General features: G+C 39.4%; 3 protein-coding genes across 5 annotated transcripts in view; 2 read left to right on the top strand and 1 right to left on the bottom strand.

Moving 5' to 3' along the window:
• The window catches only part of LOC117383448 (trypsin-like), a 108,580-nt gene extending 105,433 nt beyond the window's left edge, over positions 1 to 3,147 (top strand). Inside the window, exons 2-6 of one of the 2 annotated variants that reach the window (XM_055227885.1) lie at positions 1,462 to 1,504; positions 1,584 to 1,734; positions 1,875 to 2,137; positions 2,737 to 2,873; positions 2,948 to 3,147. In XM_055227885.1, coding sequence (XP_055083860.1) covers positions 1,465 to 1,504; positions 1,584 to 1,734; positions 1,875 to 2,137; positions 2,737 to 2,873; positions 2,948 to 3,097 — 741 coding nt within the window. In that variant the 5' untranslated portion in view covers positions 1,462 to 1,464 and the 3' untranslated portion in view covers positions 3,098 to 3,147. Of the gene's footprint in view, positions 1 to 1,429; positions 1,505 to 1,583; positions 1,735 to 1,874; positions 2,138 to 2,736; positions 2,874 to 2,947 lie in introns of those variants that run through there. The other variant, XM_033980630.2, reaches the window with a different exon arrangement.
• Positions 3,148 to 4,995: 1,848 nt separating this feature from the next.
• Positions 4,996 to 8,586, top strand: has1 (hyaluronan synthase 1). Its single transcript, XM_033980617.2, has 6 exons — positions 4,996 to 5,112; positions 5,370 to 5,701; positions 6,066 to 6,773; positions 6,850 to 7,075; positions 7,151 to 7,283; positions 7,373 to 8,586. The coding sequence occupies exons 3-6, from the start codon at positions 6,084 to 6,086 to the stop codon at positions 8,046 to 8,048; spliced, it is 1,725 nt and encodes a 574-aa protein (XP_033836508.1). The 5' UTR covers positions 4,996 to 5,112; positions 5,370 to 5,701; positions 6,066 to 6,083; the 3' UTR covers positions 8,049 to 8,586.
• A 4,039-nt stretch (positions 8,587 to 12,625) lies between these two features.
• spaca6 (sperm acrosome associated 6) lies at positions 12,626 to 17,217 on the bottom strand. Of its 2 annotated transcripts, XM_055227884.1 has the most exons (9): positions 17,099 to 17,217; positions 16,335 to 16,421; positions 16,080 to 16,151; positions 15,822 to 15,845; positions 14,985 to 15,062; positions 14,398 to 14,501; positions 13,621 to 13,777; positions 12,864 to 13,038; positions 12,626 to 12,767 (listed from the first exon to the last, which is right to left on the bottom strand). In XM_055227884.1, exons 1-9 carry the CDS (start codon positions 17,169 to 17,171, stop codon positions 12,692 to 12,694), a joined length of 846 nt encoding a protein of 281 aa, XP_055083859.1. In that variant the 5' UTR covers positions 17,172 to 17,217; the 3' UTR covers positions 12,626 to 12,691. The 2 variants fall into 2 exon arrangements, with proteins under 2 accessions (XP_055083859.1, XP_055083858.1); XM_055227883.1 differs by lacking the exon at positions 16,080 to 16,151 and having other exon boundaries at positions 12,626 to 13,038.
• Between the last annotated feature and the right edge of the window lie 2,650 nt (positions 17,218 to 19,867).

Genomic DNA, 19,867 nt, shown 5'->3' on the forward strand with positions numbered 1-19,867 from the left:
CACTTTGTGATGCATTTAAATGAAGTGATGTATTAATAAAGATTGATATAATCTTTATTCTAAAATACAGCATTTGATGATTTCAGGTTGCTTCTATTTTCCAACGCTAGTCTCTCAGTATTTTGGGGTCTTTTGGAAAACACCAGGAAATATGACTGAGCGTTCTCTAAAAGGGGAATTCCATTTATTATGAGTTTACACTAGTCATGTGCAGTTGGTACATGGTTTGCAAAATCTCACATAAACATTTTAGGGGTTTTATGATTCTCATTATGACCAGACCCTGAAGTGTTTACATTATAATTAAATCTGCTTGTCTATCTAAATTAACTTCTAGTAGTACTAAAATGATTCAAAACACTGTATCTAGACACAGTTATGATTACTTTTTCCTCTGCATTTAAAACATCCTTCAATACCACTGGGGAAACCTGGGGTCCCATCTCCAAATTTTGGGCTGGGCTTGGTCTGGACCACTTATATGAAGGATTTTACGAACTTTGCACATTTTGGACATCAACATTGCAGTGCCCCATCTACAAATCTTGAGACCAGAATTACCTTGGGGTCAGTTGTGAGACGGACTCTGAAGATTATTAGAGATCCTGCTCATGTGTTCAACACACAGTATGAGTTCTTACAGTCTGGGAGGAGATACAGGGTTCCTTTATCAGAATCAGAATCAGAAGACTTTTATTGCCATAGTCTGTGAACACAGTTCACAAACTAGGAACTTGAGACGGTGAAAAAGTGCAACATAAACACACTGAATAAATACAAATACAAATAAGGGCATGCACAAAGTTAAAAAGATATGCTTAAAAAAATCAAATGAAATACTTAAGGGAGAAAATATGTACAACAGCAGCATCAGAACAACATTGCAAAGTGGCTTATTAAAGTGACCGGTGTTATAAAGTGTCCAGTATAGTGCAGATATTATAAAAACAATACAAACAAAGAAGGAAATTGTCTCACTCTGGCAATGTTCCCACACAATGTACTGTACAATGTATTATGTAAAAATAACAGGTATAAAAACTTGTTTGTGCCCCAGTCTTTAACATTTATTAACAACGTGGACTGATTGTGCATGTATGCTACTGCTGCTGACACCTGCTCTGATCCAAAGTTCTCGATGAGGAGATGAAAACCTGAAACCCTGAAACCTCAGGATACTTTGCTGAGGCTGAGGCTATAAAATTGCAAAGACAGAATATACATACATCTGGGTTTGACACCTGACATGTTTTTTGTATTCCTTTGTTATATTTACTTTTGATTTGACTGCACTATCCTGTTTTTTCCATTGGGCTTATTTAATAACCAACACATTCTGGGGAATACAACATGTGTTTAAAAGAGTTGAAACGAAGACCTTGAAAAAAGTGATAAGATTAAATTATATGTAAAGGACCTGTTGAGTTGGAGAGGGGCCATTCGCCAGTGTAGCCAGTGGAAAACATGAAGCTTTTCCTGTTAGCTGCTCTGTTTGGGTGGGCAGGTATGGATCATTTCAACTCGAATAACTACATGTATATTTATTATTTAAAAATCATGTTAACTTTAGTTTTTTGTTACAGCTGCCCTCAGTGATAACAAGATTGTGGGAGGCTATGAGTGTCCCAAAAACTCAGTGCCTTACCAAGTGTCTCTCTTCACTGGATACAACTACTGCGGTGGGACCGTTCTGTCTAACGAGTGGGTGCTCTCAGCTGCACACTGCAAATCAAAGTAAGAAACATGATTACACTCACATAAATCAAGCATATAAATTTTCCAAGAATGTGACTTTGTTGGATCGTAAAGTTGAAAAGGTGCCTTGAAACTTGTCCTATATTTAGATTATGATTGGAGCTTTCTAATGTGTGCAGGTCTGACGTAGAAGTGCGTTTGGGAGAGCATGACATCTGGGAGGAAGAAGGGACAGAGCAGTACATTGTGTCTGCCAAGTTTATCAGGCACCCCAACTACAACCCGCGCACCTTGGACAGTGACATAATGCTGATCAAGCTGAGTAAACCCGCTACTTTCAACAGCTACGTCAAGCCCGCTGTCCTCCCCACCTCCTGTGCTGCAGATGGGACAATGTGCCAAGTGTCAGGATGGGGCAACCTGAGTTCCAGCAATGATGGCTGTAAGTCTGAGAAAATATCAAGTGTTATAGAACAGTGGGCCTACTGACTGGACCTATTTCAAAGTAAGACCATAATGCTGATTTAGACCTAGTTTAATAGACCTAGTTTTTAGGTGTCAAATTCCTACATTTTTCTTTCATTTTCCATTTACATAATATTACCAATAATAATCAACAATCTATCAATCCAGAGATTTCAGAGAGATTAAATATCATATGGAAACAAGTCCTCAAAGTGTTGCATGTAACAAGAAGCTGAGTCCCATGGACATGCATGCACACAATTGATAGCTTGGTTTTCAATATATTTAGGCTACTGTTTTTGTATATTATCAATGAATGAATTTAGAAACAGGTGTCAGGGCAGTATTTGTAGTGGTATTGGTTTTAAGTTACATGAAACAACAGCGCAGTATATTAATGGTATTACTACAGCACTAAATAGCAGACGTAGAAGTAGCCGCACCAGTAGCAATTGCAGTATAAGTAATACAGTCTTTACCATTGGCTAGTGCAAAGGTGAATTTAAAAAGTACAGATCATAATGGCAGATTTTAATGCTTCATCCACCAGTGTTTACTTTTTTGTTGTTTCCACAGCACGTTACCCACATAAGCTGCAGTGCCTCAAGGTGCCTCTCTTGAGTGATGACACTTGCTTCAATTCCTACCCTTTTCAAATCACAGAGAACATGATTTGTGCTGGCTATCTGGAGGGAGGCAAAGACTCCTGCCAGGTAATTTGGAAAATAATAGATTCTAGTTTTCAGTCTTTTATAAAGAGACTAAAGCTCATTTCTTTGTGGCTCAGGGCGACTCTGGAGGTCCCTTGGTGTGTGATGGCGTGCTGCAGGGAGTGGTGTCATGGGGCAACGGCTGCGCTCTCAGAAACAAGCCTGGGGTCTACACTAAAGTTTGCAATTATGTCTCCTGGATTAAAAATACCATGGCTTCTGGCTGAGAAACAAAGATTTTGAAATAAATCTCATATGAAATGGAGACGCTAAATCATGAGATGTTGTGTGTGTGCTATGCGGTTTGTGCAGTGCAAGGCGATGGGTGTGGCATATGACTATATGAATAAAAAGCAGCTATCTGTATGAAAGAAACTTACAATTATCTGTTCACTTCCTACAACGTCTTTAAAAGGTTACTTAGATGCAATTGAGAACCCACTAAATAGATATTAACCAAAGCTGAACAGCAACACCATAAAAATAGTGCCATGTCATAAATGAGGGAGTTTACACCACTAAAGAAAAAGCCCCTAATAATTTTAATATTGCAGTGGCCTATTCAATACTAAATCCCAAATGCAGGCTGTGAGAGTTCAGTAAGTTAATATAAAATGGCTGTACAGTGAATTTGCAGCAAAGTATGTGTCCTAATTAAACCTTTTAGTCACAATGCCAAACTGATATTTACAGGAAGCCAAAACTGAATCAGAAAGACCAAACACTCCTCTTTGTGGCATTGCAGGAAATTGCAGGAAATTATGTTTCACTTTAAGAGGTGGTATTTTGCTATTTATGTGGCATGCTGGGATTACGAAATTTGGCCTAAAATATTGGATTTGTATTCTAACAAAACCATACACAGCGCTATTAATGGGACAAAAAATTATGAGACCAAATCAGGTGCATAACTTAATATGAAGGTCCCAAACTGGTTTAAATGGATTTTGGTGCTTGGGTGTGGCATAGGGTATTGAATGACTCACTGGACGATGACATGACCACCAATTAAAGACAAGGATGACCTACTGGACACAGAAAGCATGTTTTTATGATCATTGATGTTCAGAATAGGGCTTATATTAAGAACAGACAACTACATACCACATCTCTTCTTATATAACTGTGGTATTTAGAGTAGACCTAACCCTAACCTCAATAAATAAATGATAAACGATCCAAACGGTGATAAAAAAACAACATTAAGCAACCACATAAATATATCCTAGAGGGCTAACCACGACATGTGCATATGACTGGCACGGCTCCTACATGACATCAACTGCGGCACGGCGTCTATTTGGGTCCAACACGGAGCATGCTGATGGCTCAGGCCTGTGGCTATGGGTGTGGGCCCTCATGAGTGGTCAACAGATTTCCATGTAAAGAAAGTCTCCAGGGATGTAATCATGGCTAAACCAGGACATTGGCAGTGACTGCAGGGGGAAAAACTTGCTTCGTCCTTTGAGAACTGAATGTAGCAGAAAATACAGGGTTAGAGATATGAGCCATTGTTCTGTGGTACGATTTACAGACAAGTGCAATTTCCACTCTTTACTTTGAAGTGCAGCACCTGCAGTTTGACAGATTTGTCAGCAGATGGCAGTATCCTCAAATCTTAAATACTATGAAATCAAGCAATAAAGCAATTATAAATGTGTGCTAAATAACGGAGAAGATATAGCATATTTAACATTTTATACCCAATGGTGCAGAGAATTCACTGGTTGATTGGTTCCATTATAGTGGTAGGCTAATACCAGATGACCCAGTGTTTTTATCTTTAAGGCAAATATATTTTATTATTATTAGTAGTATTATGTATTTGTTTATTTTTGTTTACAAAAATCTTATATAATCTTATATAATATAATGTAATATAATATATCTGCTTGTGCTAGTGGGCATAGTCTATAACAATTCAGAATCTTCAGGCTATTTTAATGGTTGGCCAGCAGATGGCAGAATTATTCAATTATTCGACAGGGCAAGCTCAGGTTTAGGCACTTAGGGTAACACCTGCCTAGCTCCACGTGATCTGATCAGTTCACTCATGCTTGCCCTGCCCACCGCCCCGCGTGTCTGGATGCTTGGTCTTTTCTGTGACGAAAGCGCACTGGGGTCTGGGGTTCAGTTTTTCCATGGACAGCCTCGGAAGATGAAATGAACGCGCTGAAACCAGCACCAGCTGTACCCCAATCAATGTGCACTGAGCGTTTCGCACCAGTGGAGGATTTCAGCGGTAAACCGGTGTTTCAAGGGGCATTTCTCGTACTGAGGCATAGAGGGCACTCGACTATCATCACAAACTTTCACTCGCATATCTGTACATTACAGACTTTTTAAAATAGTAGGTTGTCAAATAAAATGTCAATGAAAGACGTCTTCTAAAGAAGTGCCAATTTTGTGCAATTTTAAACCTAATAAATCTGGTGCGATATGGTAGAGATGAATTAATTATGCATTAATTTAAACCAATAATGTTCTTTTTATGTCCAGTAGGGTTAATTGGATACTCTATCAATAACAACAACCATCACAGCACATCCCAAATGTGCCTTGAAAGCGGGAACCACAATGCCTCCATCTCCATGGTAAGGATGAAAACAAAGCCGTGAGAGTCGTACACACTGATGTCCGCGAGCTCCTGTCGGTGGGAATCTGGACCGCCTCGCGCTTGACGCACGTCTGAGTCAGCGCACGCGCGTAATTTATAGAGGTGCGCGCTTAAAAAGCGCACCACGTTCCGCCATCCAGAAAGAGCACATGACAGAAACAAGACTCTGGACTCAGCAGCCCACATCCCTCACAGATAGACCAAGCAGCGCCAGGTACACGATTTTATATCAATTTTATTCCTGACCACTTAATCATTATAATTAGGAAACATGTGATTATTTTTGCTAATATAATATAATTTTGCTATACTAATATATTTTCTGTTTTATTTAATTTCATTTTTTCCATATCTTACTGCAATTCTAAAAATGTATAATCCTATATATTGCAAGCAGGTTTAAGACATAGGCTATAAGCATCAGGCTAACTATTTGTGACAATAAATGATTATTATTGTTGTTATTAGGTCCATTTTAAACATGACTAAAACAATGTTGACAAATAATTGATTTTATTTGGTTATTGGTTTTAATGTGAGCTCTGAAACATTATACTGACCGTACTGTGCTGATGTAGGGCGGAGGCTGGTGAGAGATGGAGTTGAAGCTTCTACTGAAGAGGCTGAGCACGGTGGTGCGAGCCATCCTCACCTTTCTGTTTGCTCTTTTGGTTCTGTGTGTCCTGACCTGGGCTTATATCCAAGGCTTTCAGCTGATCACATCCAAATATGGCATTATCTCCTTTGGCTTTTATGGGTTACTTCTCGGACTCCATCTTCTTGTCCAAAGTTTCTTTGCCTTTGCAGAACACCGTCAAATGAAAGCCCGTGTTGACTCTTGTACTTATACTAAAACAATTGGATTCACAATAGCTGCTTACCAGGAGGACCCAGAGTACCTGCGTGAGTGTCTGCTGTCTATCCGGGCCCTAAAATACCCCCCTGAGCTCCTGCGTATCATCATGGTGGTGGACGGTAACTCTGAAGATGACCGCTACATGATGGAGATGTTCAGGGAGATGTTTGCAGACCAGGACCCCGCCTGTTATGTGTGGAAACACAACTACCACACCTGGGACCCCCACATGGCCCAGGATGATGAGGATGTGGCCAAAGCCATTAGTTTAGGTGCAGACTTCACAGTGGGAGAAGACCCTCAGCGTAAAGTGGTTGAAAGTCTGATCCAAAGCAAACGATGTGTGTGCATCATGCAGAAGTGGGGTGGCAAACGAGAGGTGATGTACACAGCATTCAAAGCATTGGGCTCCTCTGTCGACTATATCCAGGTATTTACTATTTGTGTTTGTATTTAATTTATGTTACCATTAACAGCCTTTTAAACAGTTTCCTCTGTGTTCCCAGGTGTGTGACTCAGACACAAAGCTGGACTCATTGGCCACAGAAGAGCTTTGTAAAGTGTTGGAGAGTAATCCAAAGTATGGTGCCGTTGGAGGAGATGTCATGATCCTAAACTGTGAAGACTCCTTCATCAGTTTCATGAGCAGCCTGCGCTACTGGATGGCCTTTAACATTGAGCGGGCCTGCCAGTCCTACTTTGACTGTGTCTCCTGCATCAGTGGTCCTCTAGGTAAGGTATCATGATGTTGAGCCTTTAGAGATATTTTGAATAGTTTATACTTATTGTATTTTATTGCATGCTAAGGGCTGTACAGAAATGACCTCCTACAGCAGTTTCTGGAGTCCTGGTACAATCAGAAGTTTTTGGGCACACATTGTACATTTGGAGATGACAGACACCTCACAAACCGGATGCTGAGTATGGGCTATGCCACAAAGTAAGGCAACCCTGTTCATCTAACATATAGTAGACGGTAATAATCTTAGAGACCATGAAATCTCAATAGGTGTTTTTTATTCTGTTTAGATACACGGCACGGTCCAAATGCTACACAGAGACCCCGGCACAGTTCCTGCGCTGGCTGAACCAGCAGACGCGGTGGACCAAGTCTTACTTCAGAGAGTGGCTCTTTAACGCCATGTGGTGGCATAAGCACCATCTGTGGATGACCTACGAGTCCATAGTCTCAGGCGTATTTCCTTTCTTTGTGACTGCCACCATTATTCACCTGTTCTGGACTGGCACTCTGTGGGACATCTTGTGGATCCTGTGCTGTATCCAGATCATTGGTCTACTCAAAGCTGTTTATGCTGGGATCTTGCGCAAAGACCCTATCATGGTTTTCATGTCGCTGTACTCTGCTCTTTACATGACCAGCATGCTGCCAACTAAGTACTTTGCCATCCTCACCATCAACAAAAGGAGCTGGGGGACGTCTGGCCGGAAGAAGATCGTTGGAAACTACGTCCCTCTGATCCCTCTTTCTGCGTGGGGCTCCATCTTAGTTGGCGGCATTTGTCACACTATTTACAGGGAAACCATTTTGGACTGGCTCACGCCGCCCAGGTTACTGGAAGTTCAGTTTCTCATTTATGGGTGTGTGGCATACACATGCTACTGGATGATCATGGTGTTTCTCTACTTGGTCTGGTTTCGACAGATATGTCGTAAATGCTCACAAAAATCTGACATCACGGTGTAGACTGTTACAAGTTACAATTAATTTAATTTATTTATTACATTGTCGCATATGGTAACTAATGATTTCTTGAAAAAATAAACAACTAAGTGCTGCTGATATAGTTGATATTGTCCATGCAAAAAGAAAGTGTTAAACCGTGGCACTTTTTATGAACTATTTTGAACCTGTACTCTCAGGTGTGTTTTTAGATCACAATAGCTGAACTTGTCTGATAAATGTTTACGTGTAGATGACCCTGAGCCAAAAAGAACTGTCCAGAATATTCACTGGACTGTGAATTACTTTTAAGACTGCCACTCTGCGACCAGTGCAATATTACTCACTACTGTAGTTTGTGTGAAAATGGTTATAGCAAAAAAAGTACAGAAGAAATGGGCAAAAATAAATGTCCTTGAATGTTGATGTTTTCTTGTAATATGTGATTTTTATAGGACACTTTAAGTATTGTTGGAAAAAAATTGAAATTTATATTATAGTATTTTTATACATCTATTGTCTAAAAAATGTGAATAAATAAAGTTTTATATGTGTGTTCAGTAAAGGTACTGCTCAATTTTGTTGTTGACCAGCATACATGGCAAATGATGTTACTTACCAAGATTTAGTTTACATGCACACCAAAATACTGATTATTATCTGATTTCTGGACCAGAATATTTAAATGACATACAAACTTCAAAATCTGAAATCAGAGGATTTTGCTGTTTACATGTCATATTAATAGTCTTATATATATATAAAAATATATATATCAGATAATAATCACATTTTGAGTGTGAATGTAACTGCAGGAAGAAACTTTCAAGGCCCACATCCCATTCACATGAGAAAAAACAAATGGATAGAAACTTTATTAATCTCAAAAGAAATTTCAAAGCAGCCAGCACTTTTCATATAGACAACATCCAACCATTACATAAATAAATGACTAAAACATCATAAAGTCAGTACACTTAAAAACAGTTTAACAATAGTTAAATTGTTCTACCAAAATAAAAAAACAACAAAGAATAACACTTTAATAGTATATTTTTGTAGGTGGAATTGCATATACTAAACCTGGGTTAATGATAGACATTATTGATGTATGACATAAGGCTCAAAAAGCCTTATGTAGTTCCTAAAACACAGACATGTTTACATGGTTCTTAGAGAGTTTTAGAGAAGTGGAAAAAATTTGATTTGTACATTTAGTTGACGTTAGACTCCTGATTAAGTGTGAGTCAAACCTAAGGCTACATTAACACAAGGGTCATTTTCAGTCATATGAGTAAAGATGTGGGGACTTTCTAGTAAAGTACTCCCAATGTTTGGTCTCCAATAGTAACCCCGTAGTTTGGAAAAGGGTAGATCTGTAAAACAATAGATTATCTTTATGGTTGTGGGGTACCCATGAGTCAGTCGTACGATTAAAAGAGCCTCATTTAAAGAGAGTTGAGGTGTGACGAAGTGAAAGATCACTTCCTCAGAATCTGTTTCTAATTAGTCCGTCTCCTCCCTGTCTCTCTCTGACGTCACAGCGGAGGAGTGATTTCAGCTGGCACACATGTCGGGGGAGCATGGGACTTAACCAAAAACATCCACATTACAAATAGTAGTTGTGGTTTGTGTTTCTGAATGATTTTTGGTCACTGTTCAACAATACAGAATATATCCATAGTTTTCAGAATGGTGAAAAGTTAGGAGCCTTGTTTTAGCAATTAACAATTCAAAACTAAATATTATGTATTTTAAAACAAGCATCTGATACCTATGAACAGATTTAGGATAAAGTAGAATTTTATGTTGATAAGTGGTTAGTTTGTGGATCCGATTCTAAGGCCAGTCAAGTTATCACCTGGTCTATGGCCCAAATGTAACTTTAACAAATCCTGAAACTGCTAAACGTGGATTGAGTTGATGACAAGTGAGTGAGCTCAGACCACATTATTATATTCATTCATTCTGAACAACATGCATTCTTACTTTAAGTGGGGGAGCCTCTACATAGATCTGACCTGCAAATTGGCCAGGGAGTGTCTCCTCTTATCTCCATGGAGATAAAGTTGATTGTGTAATTTACATAAATATTGTAAAAGCTAGCGAACAAAGAAAAAACAATAATTATGTGCATATGTTATGATGCACTGTCAAAACAATCAACACGGTCTACACATGTCCACCATTACCATTTCATTCACAACATTTACACAACTGAATCAATTAAGTCTAAGCGTATTATTATCGTTTCTATTTCGTCAAATGATTTTGTAAATAAGAACAAAGGCGTGCTAGGCTTAAGTCAATCCTGAGGGTGTTCCCATGTCTGCTTGATCTTTCATCACAACAGGCTCACTCATTTTGGTGGAGCACACGCACTTACAGGAAAACATGTAAATTGGCCCACCAGGCCCAATGACACCTTCAGTGAACATTTGTGAATTTTGTGTCAGTGTCTGGGTCAGTACATTTACTCATACCCAAGAAATGACAAATTGTGTTTTGGGGGTATTATTCAATAAAAAACTGAGAGCCAAATTCAGATGGTAGTTGTTAAGTTGGTAAGTTCATTGATAAATGATACTATCGTATCAGTGACAGTGGAAATATTTTCTATCAGTGGTGACAGTCGCACTAGCAACCAAACTCTGTTGTTGTCTTATCTGACAAGACATTTCACCCACCTTGCCTATTATGTGTGTAGTGTGGTGTGGTTATAATCATTAGCATTAGGCATCTGCACTGTCTGTATTAACAGATGATTGAAAGAAGGTAGATTAGCCAAGTGCTAGCATTAGCTAAGTGTCTTTTAAAATAATAATACTAATATAGAAGGGACCTGAGACCTCTCACACCAAGTGCCATCTAAGCTTTCTGAGCCCCAAACTAGATCTATAATAAGACTATTCCTAAATAGAGGCAAAACATATGCAATGATAAAATAGGACTGCTACACAATTCCCACAGTACTTCTAATCTGGAACATTGCAAAACAAGGCCGAAATGTGGATTAAATGTGGATGTGGATTTAGGCTGTAAATCAAGGAAACACTAGAACGTCAGTGATACCAATGGTCAAACCACAATTAAGCTTCAAGGAGTATTACTAGTTCATTAAATGAACTATGGGCAATCCCCAGTCACCAGTGCACCGGCACATACATGTCTACGAATGGCAGTAGAAGCTTAAAGGCAGTGGACAGGCTCCCATGCTTCATCTTAACTTTACCACCTAAAAAGCAAAGTCATATATTTGGTTTACACATTGGGTAAGAGTGGATCTACCGTTTCCTTAGTAACAAAAAACACTTTTGGAAAGAAGTAGAGGCCATCTGTCCATGAAATGACAAGTGGAGTTGAGTCATGTCTGTCTAAATTTAGCCACTCTACATGGGGCTTTATAAAGCTCCAGCACCACTTGCCATCATTGTTTTTGGTGCGAGAACCATATCCCTTGAAGAGGTTTGGGTGTATTGTCTACATCTGTGCTTGGGAAATAACAGTGAAACACAACTACAGTTCAAAAGAAATGGGAAAACTACAAAAGTAGATTTTGTCATATTTAGTTGGACTTTTAACAAATGACACAATCAGTTTAAACTTTTGCTGGACACTTGATTTTCTTTTGTCTGTTTTTTCCTGTTTCAACCAAATGCTGTGTTTGAAAACAGTTCACTCGAGACAGACTTTAAAACATGAAATTAACAAACCGAACCCATGTCATATTATAACACTGTTGATTTCTTTGATACAGACAATTTGTGCTGAACACCAGGCGTGATTTGCTACATGGATTAATTTGGGTAAATGTGTCAATGAAATATTGTGGATGTCAAGGGTCAAGTGATCATAAACGAGAGCACGCCTGTGTAAGATACTTCACCCCATTGCCCATAATGTCACAGCCACAGACCCATTAAGGGTCAGAATGAGAAAGTAGTTTATATCCTCAGGCCACATTGATGGACAGCTCTGCAGTAACCCACCAATGTCCTGTAGCGTACTGTCCCAGAATAAGGTCACACCTTATTATAAACTATAAACAATCCAGACAGAGAAACAATCAACGCAATATACTATCTGCACTTGCCTGGATCTGTATAAAAAATATAGAAAGATGATATTCTGGATTTCCAGGTAATACCAATCAACCAGAAATGCCATTTGTTTTGTAGGTCACCTAAAAATATAGTTAATAGAAGTGTAGATGTGCCTGTATAAGGAGCAGAAAATAGTTTTGCTGCATAGGCTCAGATAGATGTCACTACACGGGTTAATATCATATACAGTTTTGTCTTCATGAGTAAAGTATTCAACTTTTATTTGTTCAGTGTGAATAGCTTTCAATTAGAAGATGATATAATATGACTAAGAGTTCAAGGTTTGAAATGTTTTATCCATATGTCAAGAGAGATGTTTTGCTAGGAAAATGCTTCAAAGTCAATCAAAGAACAAAAAATTGAATTTGTTAAAAGGAACAAACAAGGAAACAACTGTGACTAAATTAAAAGGTGTAAAACATGGTTCCCGTTTTGTATGGCTGGCTGCAAAATTTCTTAATCTTGTGACTGCAATTACAGATGTATATGTCGCCATCTAGTGTTAAAAACAGTGAACCACAGCTATAAAGATGAAGATGTCAAAATAACATACAGTATTTGTATTTAACACTTGGGGTCCCCTATTGCGTCTGTTTCCACATCACCTCTTTTCTCTGATGTCGACAACAAATATAAAGTCCTGCAGAGAACAGCAAAGCATGACAGAATATTAGATCTACTGACAATAATACATAGTGTGTGTCCATGTAATTTAGTGAGAATGGTTTTGTCATACCCCAGAGACAGGAGCAGCAGTAGCAGCACAGCACTAACATAGGCACCGAGCAGCACTGCAGAGGGGCGGCTGTGGCGGGACAGGTCGGCTGTGGGGAGTAACGACCCTCCTGGGAGCAAAGACAGGTCGAATATCTCCTGCAGCTCCGTGTGGCCAACCTCATTCTGGGGGGTCACTGACACAGAGACAAGGAGGCACAAAGGCAACATGAAGAGGGAGGACCACACTCAGTAAGCAAAGAACAAAAACAAATAAAAAACTAGACCAGTGATACTTTTTACAGTGTGTGAATAAAAAAAAAATACTATAATTAAACAAAATTCAAATCTTGGCTAAAACAGGACAAAGGAGAACCAGAGAAAAACATCCATATAATCAGTTTAAAATGTCTAAACGTGAGGCTCTAAACCAGAGCTGGACAATATGGTCTTTAAAAAATCCAAACATGATCTCATTCCTACGATATGCAATTTTGGTAAACTTTACAACTAAACAAGAATAATTCTGGCTAAATTCAGAATTAAACTCAGAAGGAACACACCAGTGGCATCCCCATCTTGGGCTAATCAAGACATAGATCTAATCAAGACTAAATTGGATCTAAACCTGGTAAACAAGCCAAACCCAGACTAAAACAAGAGTAATTTTGGCTTGAAAGACCTGTCAGTACCAACAGAAGAAGGTTTCATACCACCCATTGAGCACCAATAAACTAGACACTTTAAGTAGTTTTATGAAAATTGAAATGGCGACTCACCAGATAGGTAATAGTAGAGCCTGACGATGGAGCGCTGGTCGGAGTAGATCTCACACTGGTAGGTGCCCTGGTGGTGTGGGCTTGTGGAAGGGATGGAGAAGAGCGTGTCCACTCCAGCAGTCACCTCTTTGAACTCATCCAGCTGCTGAGTATTCAACTGGACACACAAACCTCAAATCCAGTCAGGAGGAAAAGTATGTCTTAAACCTGTACAAAACTGACAAATGGTGGGTGACACCATACAGTTTTGCTTTGAGACATGCTAGTATGAGATAAGTCCCTTTTAGCGTACCTCCTCCTTCCCAGATATGGTTAAGTCATTGATTTAGATAGTTATATTGACACAAAAATCATTTTGTATGTTTGATCAATTGTGATATGAGGCATGACATGATACCCCTGGACTGATGTATACGTATTTATCTTTTAGTAATTGAATTAAACTGACTGATACTTTTTCTTCCTACCAGTGTGGCATGGACATAATTTTCATAGGAATACTGAGTAAAATATTCTTATAGCTAAATTTGGCTAATAGTAAACAAGTGAATCATTCCATTTAATACAAGTTATCGGATGGGAATTTTTGAGGCAGGCTGAGGTATTTTTTGACAGAAGCTACAAAAGAAACATAAGAATTTAGTATTGTTCTAACTAGTTGCTTGGCAGAGAAAACCACAGTCAAAAATCTGTTCCCTTTTTATGACACTTGTATACATTACAATACCAAAATTTACCAAAATGTGTTTCCATTTGTTTCACATTAAAGACATGTACCTCTTCTGCAAACCTCCACACAGCCTGGAAGTCACTGGGCAAGTCGAACGGCACTTTGCACCACATGCGGATCCTGGTGTTCTCCATTACCTTAATTTCTTCAACTGGAATAAACATATAGGCACGCACATTTTCACACACACACACGCACACACATTTGTAGAGATAGGATTCACAGGGGGCAGCTCGTGCAGACTGAGCCCTTCTTAATGATAATGCTTAAGCTCCGAGTCTCTGAGGAGTGGAGTAAAAGTGATGATATGCTAACAAAGAGCTGCACCAGTGTGATACAAATCCCATCGTGTGTGGGAGTCAACTGTCACCTTGCATAAAGATACCAAGGACTTAAAGAGTACCTTGGGGGGGCTCTGTGCAAAAGATATAAAGCCAGGAAATAAAACCTTGCCTGCCCCCCCCCCCAGATCTAGTCGTTTAGCTGAGAGCATTTCAAGGATCAAAAGCCTTTAAAACGTGGATGCTTATGAAGGGAAAATATAGTTATGTAAGATGTGTCAAGTTTGGATTAACATGTCATCTTTTCATTTGAAAATTGTGATGTAACAGCGAGGGAGACAGGTGCAGCTTACCTGGGCAGTCGAGGGGAAACTCACACGAGTCATACTTGCATGTCTTGCAATTATACACAGCGCCAGCATCCTGAAAACCTGATTTGAGATGGACAAGGGATGTATTCTTCATATTTGTTGTTTTCCGGCCATAGCAATTAAGGATAGATCTTTACAAAATCCTTCGAATCAGGAAGGAATCATATGCCATTAATAGGATCATCTGCCTGATATTGCCACTTATGCAACTGTGTTTCTGTATGTAAGTCTAGCTTTAGAATCAATTTGACCTTTTTTGCTTGCTTTGTGTTTTCCCTCATTTAAAATGTATTAATAAAATGGAAAATGATATGAAGATGGAAAGAAACACGTCAGTCACGGTTTGGAAAAATCTGATTTGTACTGTTTTGGTTGGTGGTACTAGGACAGCACAATATTTTTGAAGAAAAGTTTGGGACTCGCTGAGTTGCCTGTTAGTTAGGCTACAGCTTCTTGTCTCTTGGATGAGACCACATGGGTAATGTAAGTTCATCATGATTATTTGGGTTCCTGTTAGACCCTTCTAGACTGAAGACTACAGAGCAAGACCACACCCCAACAGGTGAAACCAGGCCCGGTTCTAGCCCGTTGAATGTGGACTGACAGACTGAAACTATGTATTTTTAATGAAATTTAGTTTGGCTTTTTGTTTTCTTCGTCAAACACTTTTTCGCTTTCTATCTGTTAACCAGTCCCCCTATCACAGATCTATGGAGAGGCTTGCAGTAAAAATGCACGTATTTTTGGCTATTAAAGTGTGAAAAGTTACATATTGCCCCTTTAATTTCAGATTACAAAAATAAGGAAAATGTCACTAACCACATGGAGGGTAGCATCCAGACACTGTGGAGAGAAACAAAGAAAAGATCATTGCTGTGAAAAAGATCCAAAGTGTCAACACTCAAATACATGGACAAGTTCAGCCCACTTCCACTTTTCTCTAAACCAGGTTATGGTAGAGGACATAATATCATAACCAGCTTATTACAAAGCGCTAAGAGAGATCAGAGGAGCTATAATGCCTCATATAGGCCGTTCTATAGATGAAAAGACGAAGGCGAGAGAACCATGTCTCACCTCTAGGCAGTTGTGAAGCTGCTGCAACGAAATTGTCTGCCGCTGTCTGTAACCTCTGCTCGTACACGTAGTCTGAGGGATGGAGAGGAGCAGTGGGAGGATGGAGGCAACATATCAGGCTGAATTATGTGCTTAAGGGCATCATTTTCAACTCTCCAGTCCCTTACACAGCCTCATCAGAGACTTTACTGAACATTTGAGAAACTATAAAGGTTTGTTGATGCCGCAATGTGTTTTGTGAGAGCAGATGTTTACCGTAATTAGGTGTCTGATAGAAATCCTGAAGTATCGGCTGAATCTCTGCATCCATTATGTCGTTCAGCTGCTGATCATAGCCTGCTCCTATAGAGAGGAACAATGAATTAAGTATCAAAAATACAGCACATGCAATGATTTCCACTATTTACTATTAAATATAAAGCTGTGGTACCACTGGTGATATGCAAGGCCTTCTTCAGTTCTTATATATATCTATATATATATATTATATTTTCACATCATTTCGTTGTGTCCATGTTTTGGGCAATTTCTTGTTTGGTGTACGATTTTAGATGTGGTTTAGACCTGGAATAGTCCTGATAAACCTGGTTGTGTTCGTTGGAAAGACACATTTTTATTAGGTGGAACGTGGAGTGAAAAGTTTGAGAACCACTATTTAGACAATCTAGAAATAGGCCTAAATATTTTCTGATATCTTGATTAAAAATGTATTCCATCTTGGAATTAGAGAGTCAAATCTACATCACAAAGCTACTTGCATTACCATACATTTATGTCAGGGAAGCAACAGAAACAGTGGTGAACTGGCAACAGGCAATGCGTGTGGATAGCAAGGCCCATGGTACAATTCAACTCTGTAGCCCAAATGAAAAATAACAACCGTTAAAGGTGTCCATCAATGGTTGTGGGTATAGGACAGCATATTTAGTCCTAATATAACGCATGTAAATTTAGAAACCTCTGTTTCACTCCACGTGTTCATACTCTTGGGTCTAATTTGTTAGAAAACTGGTTCCTACCGACTCTGGCCGACTCGATCACCTGACTGTTGTAGTTAAAAATGGCGTCGAGTCTCATGAAGCAGGCGTCCATATTTCTGACTTCATACTCCTTAATGACATAGCCCCAGCAGAGATACAGACTGTTTTGGACCTCGACAAAGCACTGAAAGCAGCTCCAAGTGTAGCCGAACAACAAAGTAATGTACACCAACAATCCTAAAACAGACAAAGACATTTTTAGCCTTTTCACTTGACTAAAATGTTTTTATTTGAATATGCTGCATTGTTTAATTAGAGAATCTTTACATTTAAATCTACCAGTCAAAGGTGCACTTTGTAAGGTTTCTGGTGGAAGGTCTGTCACCGGTTTGTCTCATGAAAATGTTACAGCTTTGCCTGGAAAATTCCACAGGATGGTATAAACGAATCCATCTTGCATTTATTCAATTCCAGGCATTTTAGTTGTCAAAAAAGCTTGGTTTGATGGTGTCGCCTACTTGTCGTTATGGAGATTGCTATGCTTTATACCGTTCTGTGCAACACTCCAGGTAAAACAGTAACACTGCATGGAGAAAAGGTTTCAGACCCTCCTAAAAACTTACATGTTGCCCTTTAAGTTAACACCTCACATGTTACAACATAGGGATTTATCGTTTGGGTTTTTCTGAAGTTCAAAGCAAAAGGCTTCTACTTTCTTGTGTAGACTTCCCATGGTTCTATTGTCTTTAGTCCCCATTTCCTGCTGCCTCATTGCACCACTTTTACTGCAGAGCACAGAGATGGAGCGAGCCAAGGAGGGAGGCGGCGCAGGGGAGAGGGGCTCATGAACAAGGAGTTAAACACTGATGTACGTATAAACAGAGATGATAGTGGAATATAACACAAAAACTTACATAAAGGCAAAGGGATGTGGAAACCAAAATCAGAGAGTGAGAGCAGCCTGTGGAGTAAGTATGAGTAGTTATGAATGAAACAAAGAAGATGAGAGTGCACAGTGTGGCGAGGGGACACATGTGACAGACGGAGGCAGGCGTAGGGGAAGAGGAAAGAGACTACAAATCAAGTCGACTGCCTCATCACATCCTGTATCCCCCACTCCGCCTCAGCCCCAGTCACTCGGCTCTGGTCCCTCACTCCCGGTGCATCTCCATGGCAACCAGACAGGGTGCCTAATACATGAACTTAATATATTTCCAGTGGCAGGGTGAGCTGGGTACTAATGCATTCATCTGTCTCCACACAGACAAGCCAATCAATATTAGGCCAGAGTCAAAGTCAGATCGCTAGTCAGACGTGGAAAATCCCAAACGTGTGCTTGTTTAATTGTGCATGTGTGGGTTTGTGTGGCCGCCATGTTTGTGGTAACAAGGGCACTTTGATGAGAGGTCCTCAAGCATTTCAGGTTCAAATCTGTTCATTCACCACTACATTTTAAGCCTCAAAGATACAAGTGTGTGTGTAAATTTATTTATAAGATGTTCACAATTAAATAATCGCACATTGGGCTTTGAACTAAATCAGAATTCACAACAATAAGAATTCACAAACCAAACTTTTTAACACTTTTATTAACAAAATATAACATATTTACTGTTGCATAATGAATCTATAGGTCCAGCTCATATCTGAAGGTGATGCGTTTGGCGGGGTCACAACCCTTGGCTGTCTTCCTTCTGACCCATGAAGGGTTAAACACAAAGCCAGCCAACAAGGGTTAGCCCCCTGAGAGTCTGAGCTGCAGGAACAGTCGGGCTTTAAAACGATTATACTTGTACTGTTTGCAAAGATACCGCAAACAATAAAATCTCCCATGTTTTGCTTAAGACGTTGAAACTGAATGCAGCCCTGTTCCCGAGGACCTCACCTGTGACCTGCTTTGACCTCACAGGTTAAGGGTCTCAGGGACAGAGGGGCATACTGAGAAATAAAATATAAACTTAAACATAAATCAAACTACAACTAAATGTAACGGAGAGCAGCCACATGGCTGGCAGGCTGAGTTAGACATAACCTCATTTGACATTTTGGATTCTGCAGTACCCAGCCGTCCTCAATGCAGATGTACACTTTAACGGCTTTGACTTCTATATTTCCAGTATTTGAGAGCAAACTATTTGTCAGTCGGTAAAGAAATTTCAGCAATGCGACAATTATGTCGGACAAGGAATTCATGCTGTCGTTAAACATGAAGAGATTTTTTAGACAACATTCCAGATTTTATACTCAAGTAGCCGATATTCACTATAAAAAGCTATAGCATACTTTGTGTACACTACGTAAACCAGGGTTAGGAGGAGCAATTCAAATGAAAGAATCAAAATGTAATACACTATATTCAAAAATATATCACTCGGTAAACAACAATATGAATATACAAACCTATTACAATATTTTGTATGGCTTATATTTACTCACCGAATAAGACGCATTACAGGTCAATGAGGACATCGATTGTCTGTGAATGAAATCATAAATCTTAACCCTTATTTGAAACATACGACTATAAACGAAATCCACTGACATTAGTTATGAAAATGTTAGGAAATAGAGGTTTAAAGAAGGTTGTTTATTGTCTTCTGTATTGTGTAAATGTCACATGCGTTTGTTTTTTGGGAGAGCTTTTAAAACACACCCAACACCTCAACCGGGTTGGAGATACAGGCGTCAGGTACCTGCACCACACTGTACACCTCTGCAGATGTGTGAACTCCATGTTAGCTTCATCATGTGCGGGCCTACCCAGACACCCCATGTGATAGACGAGGTATAACCCAAGTTCAAATTAAC

Source organism: Periophthalmus magnuspinnatus, chromosome 16, assembly GCF_009829125.3.
Source record: "Periophthalmus magnuspinnatus isolate fPerMag1 chromosome 16, fPerMag1.2.pri, whole genome shotgun sequence".
Lineage (NCBI taxonomy): Eukaryota > Metazoa > Chordata > Actinopteri > Gobiiformes > Gobiidae > Periophthalmus > Periophthalmus magnuspinnatus.

Bases quoted from the DNA above. Each gene is read 5' to 3' on its own strand.
- spaca6 (XM_055227883.1), bottom strand. From the start codon at position 17,171: ATGGACGCCTGCTTCATGAGACTCGACGCCATTTTTAACTACAACAGT. The intron at 15,063-15,821 runs GTTAGTGACATT...ATCTCAAATCAG, and splicing joins TGGATGCTACCCTCCATGTG to GTTTTCAGGATGCTGGCGCT. The intron at 14,502-14,984 runs GTAAGCTGCACC...TGTTTATTCCAG, and splicing joins GTTTCCCCTCGACTGCCCAG to TTGAAGAAATTAAGGTAATG.
- has1 (XM_033980617.2), top strand. From the start codon at position 6,084: ATGGAGTTGAAGCTTCTACTGAAGAGGCTGAGCACGGTGGTGCGAGCC. The intron at 6,774-6,849 runs GTATTTACTATT...CTGTGTTCCCAG, and splicing joins CCTCTGTCGACTATATCCAG to GTGTGTGACTCAGACACAAA. The intron at 7,076-7,150 runs GTAAGGTATCAT...TTGCATGCTAAG, and splicing joins CTGCATCAGTGGTCCTCTAG to GGCTGTACAGAAATGACCTC.